The sequence below is a fragment of the Cebus imitator genome, unplaced genomic scaffold, assembly GCF_001604975.1.
Source record: "Cebus imitator isolate Cc_AM_T3 unplaced genomic scaffold, Cebus_imitator-1.0 Scaffold59, whole genome shotgun sequence".
NCBI lineage: Eukaryota > Metazoa > Chordata > Mammalia > Primates > Cebidae > Cebus > Cebus imitator.
Window position 1 is genome coordinate 7,049,072 of NW_016107374.1, and position 3,972 is coordinate 7,053,043.

A 3,972-nucleotide genomic window follows, 5' to 3' on the forward strand; every position below is an offset into this window, starting at 1 on the left:
GCGCCCGGCCTAATTTTTTGTATTTTTGTAGAGATGGGGTTTCACCATGTTAGCCAGGCTGGTCTTGGGTGATCCACCTGCCTCAGCCTCCCAAAGTGCTGGGATTATAGGCGAGAGCCACCATGCCTGGCCAAGAAATTATTAGGACTGGGAACCCAAATTCTCCAGTGGCAACCCCCACAAAGGAAAGAAAGGGGAACTTTAGAGTTACAGATGCAACATGTGTTCATGCGATCTGCAGAGCTGCCCCTTGCCTAACTCCTTGGCAAAGAAATAAAGGAACAGTGGCTTGGAAAAAGCCCTGTCGAAACCTTAGTCTTGGAACTTGAGCTAACATTGTCTTCTCCTCCAAGGCATAGAATGACATGATCACAAAAGAAACCATTTGAAGGCATTTCACTTCTACTGGTGTGGCTTGCTCCATTCTTTTTTAAACCACTGTATCTGAAGGTGCCCTTAGAGAGCATCTAGTCCAGAAATGTGGCTGCCCTGAGGGCTGGGCTGAAGATGAGACTGAGTCCTGGCTCAGTGGAAAAGCACACGGTCATCGATTAGTGATGTCTGACATAGACACGGAACGGGTACTTCTTGACTGGCAGTCCTCTACTTCCTCACTTTACTATTTAGAAAACTGAGCTTTAGGAAGATTAAGTTATTCACTTAAAGTCCCAAGAAAATCACTGGGAGATGTGGGATTGTCACTCAGGTCACTTTACTCTGGTCTCCTGCACCAGACAGGATGCAATGATAAAATATAGTAACAATTTTAGATGTTATTCATTCATATGGTGTCCAGAGGGTCCCTGTTGCCTCCCCAAGCTTAAATGTATAATAGGGAACAGAGGAGGGAGTAATATAAACTCCCTGACACTGCCCATGTATTATTATTTACAAAGTAAGAGTTATATCCAAACATTTATTATTTATTTATTTATTTAGCAACTTTTCCCAAGAATAACCTAGGGTTTACTATCCAGGGTAGCTAGTGGATGCATATAAGTTGTGTGACATTGAATGTCAGGAGAAAGACAATTTTTTTTCCCCCAAAACAATGCCCAACTTAAAAAACACACAATAAAAATACACCAAGCTCAGGAAGTCCCCTGGCACACAGGTGAAGCAGGTCTGGGCATCAAAATGGCTGGGCAAAAGTGCGGCACGATGGCTCATGCCCATAATCCCAACACTTTGCGAGGCCAAAACAGGAGGATCACTTGAGTCCAGGAGCTTGAGACCAGCCTGGAGAAACGCCTTGAGATCAACATGGAGAAACGCCGTTTCTACTAAAAACACAAAATTAGCCTGGCATGGTGGCACATGCCTGTAATCCCAGCTACTCAGGAGGCTGAGGCAGGAGAATCGCTCGAACCCAGGAAGCTGAGGTTTTGGTGAGCCAAGATCGCACCATTGCATTCCAGACTGGGCAACAGGAGCAAGACTCCGTCTCAGAAAAAAAAAAAAAAAAATTGGAAATTAACTAGGTGTGGTGGCACACGCCTGTTGTCCCAGCACTTGCAGGACAAGGTGGAAGGATCGCCGCAGTGATCGCGCCACTGCACCTCCAGCCTGGGCAACAGAGCAAGAGCCTGGCTCGAAAAAAATAGCTGGGCATGGCAGTGGAGATAGGCTCCCCATGGGGCAGGAGACGGTCAGCCCGAAAGCAAGGTCATTCCAGCAGCATGACTTCATCTCTGGGTTCTTTTGACTTCCCAGGTCCTTGGGGTTCATCGAGCAGGAAACACTGCAGACGGCTGGGGAGGTGGGAATACTTGACCATCACCTTTAACATCCAGAGATGACCAACTGGGAACTGCACTTCTCCCCGCCCCTCCACCCCCCACCCCGCGCACACACCCCCTCCCAGCACAGTGATTACTCAGCCAAATGCCTGGAGGGTCAGCAGGTAACGCCCATGACTAAAGAAGGCGGGGCAAATATTACAGTAGGAAAACGTGGAACAAATTTGAGGTCATATGCCCTAGATAAGAGGATGACCACCGTCCAAATCCAATTGGGAAAGCAGGCCGCGTGTTGGCAGACCTTCGGATTTTTCCAGATAAACTGGAAATCTAGGTTATAAGAAATGTTATTGTTTTTAAATGGTTGGTTAAAAAAAAAAAAGCAAAATAAAATTGTATGAGTCTAACAATTAAGAACTTTTGGAACTTGCTGCTAGGAAGCTCCAGCGTAACTTATAACCCATCTGCAGAAATCTGCAAGAGACCAGTTGGGTGAAGCCGACCCGGGAACACAAAAAGTAGCGTAGCGCTCAGCCTGCATCCTGGCACACTTCACCGCCTCCTGGCTCCACCTCCTCTCCCTGCACCCCAGCCTCCTCCCAGCTTGTCACACTCCCAGCACACAGTAGGCATGCATTTGCTGGTGCAATAAATTCAAATATGTATATTTTTTCAGTCTTTTTACATTCTACATATTCTTGCAAGCACCCCACAATTCTTTTTTCGTAGCAAAGCAGACTACAGATGAAGCATTTCAGACCTTTTCTCAATCATGTCAAGTGTGAGGGGAAGTCTTTTGTAAGCCAGCCAAGTATTTCAAAATAAAAAGCTTTTCCAAAAGTAAAGCCGGAAGACCCCGCTTTGAAGGCGGTGGTCGGCACAGGAAGGCTTGCAAAGGTGTGTAGGGAAGTCCACCGGTTACAGGTGTAAGGCGAGTTCAACCTTGAGCAGAGGGAGGAGAATAAAGTGGGAGTCTCGAGTTTGAGCACCAGCTTATCAGGTATTAATAAAACCAGAACGCGAATTTACATCCGACCCTTTAAAAAAAAAAATCAATTTCCCGGCACACGTGCCTCTTTATTTTCCCCCGCACCTCGGCTCGGGTCCTCCGCAGCCTCGCCGGCTGCCCGCCCCAAGAGGCTGGAGGTATCTCGACCCGCACCGGGTGCCCGGGAAAATTCCTTCCTGCAAAGACGGCGGAGCTGCGAGCAGGAAGCCAAGACCCTTCTGGGGCGGCTTCGGGGCTGCGGCCACCACGGATCCGGGCGGAGTCCGAGGGAATTCGGTCCCTCTCTGTCCCCTCCCCACCGCTTACTGGGAAAACTCAACTTTTCCCTCCAGATCGCGGCCCCTTACCTACGGCGACCCAGCCGGCCAGGAGCGCCCCGAGGCAGACGAGGACGCGGGGCTCGGGCGCACGGCCGCCTGCGGCCATCTCGCCCCAGATCCCGGCTCGGGAAACGCAGGCTCCGGCTGGGCTGGATGTGTGCGCCCCAGGGCCCCGACGCCCGGGGGACCGCGGGCTCCTCCCAGGTCCTCGGAACGGCAGAGTGGCCCCACTTTGTCGGCCCCCAGGAAGGATGCTCGGCGGAGCAGGGTGTCTGCGGCCGGGAGCGGCGCTCGGCTGCAGGCGCGGGTCCCCGCTCCCGAGCGCCCTAGCCGGGGAGGGAGGACGCACCCCGCCCCCTGTGCCCGCCTGCCCACTCCCGCCAGCGGAAAACAACAGGAGCGAGCTCCCTCCCGCCTCCCAGCCAGGCGGGAGCCCAACTTCCTCTACCTTGGCCGGGGAGGAGGGCTCTCTGCCGAGGGCGCGCCGAGCCGGGTCCCGCCGGGCCAGGGGCGGAGCGCGGAGGCTGGGCCCTCCCCGAGTCCACTTCGTCCGGGACGGCAGCCGGAGTCGCGGGGACAGCGGGTGGGACGGGGCCCTGCAGCTGCCGCAGGACGCACCCCCCGCCACGGCCCCGGGCTGCCGAACCCGGAGGAGGTGGTTGCCAAGTGGCAGAACGCAGGACCCTCCTGGCAGTCCCCGCTGAGCGTCTCGAGGGATTCCCGTCCGTGTCCCTGGGCGCAGGGCGGGCGCCAAGGCCGCCATCGCTGCCTTTCCCTACCCTCTGCAGAAGTGAGCCGGAGAAAGATGATCCCCTGACCTTCAGCCAAAAGCGGCCACGAGACTCCGGTTCTCCGGTGAACTGGCGGGGACCACACAAAGAGAGTGAGCGCCAAAGAGTCCCCG

At 53.9% G+C, this 3,972-nt stretch overlaps 1 protein-coding gene across 1 annotated transcript in view; it reads right to left on the reverse strand.

The window, feature by feature from the left end:
- The window catches only part of VSIG10 (V-set and immunoglobulin domain containing 10), a 45,244-nt gene extending 41,594 nt beyond the window's left edge, over positions 1-3,650 (reverse strand). Inside the window, exons 1-2 of the mRNA XM_037738921.1 lie at positions 3,096-3,650; positions 2,833-2,924 (exon numbers count right to left, since the gene is read on the reverse strand). Of these exons, the coding sequence (XP_037594849.1) occupies positions 2,833-2,924; positions 3,096-3,174 (171 nt within the window). The 5' untranslated portion in view covers positions 3,175-3,650. The remainder of the gene's footprint in view (positions 1-2,832; positions 2,925-3,095) is intronic.
- Positions 3,651-3,972: the final 322 nt, after the last annotated feature.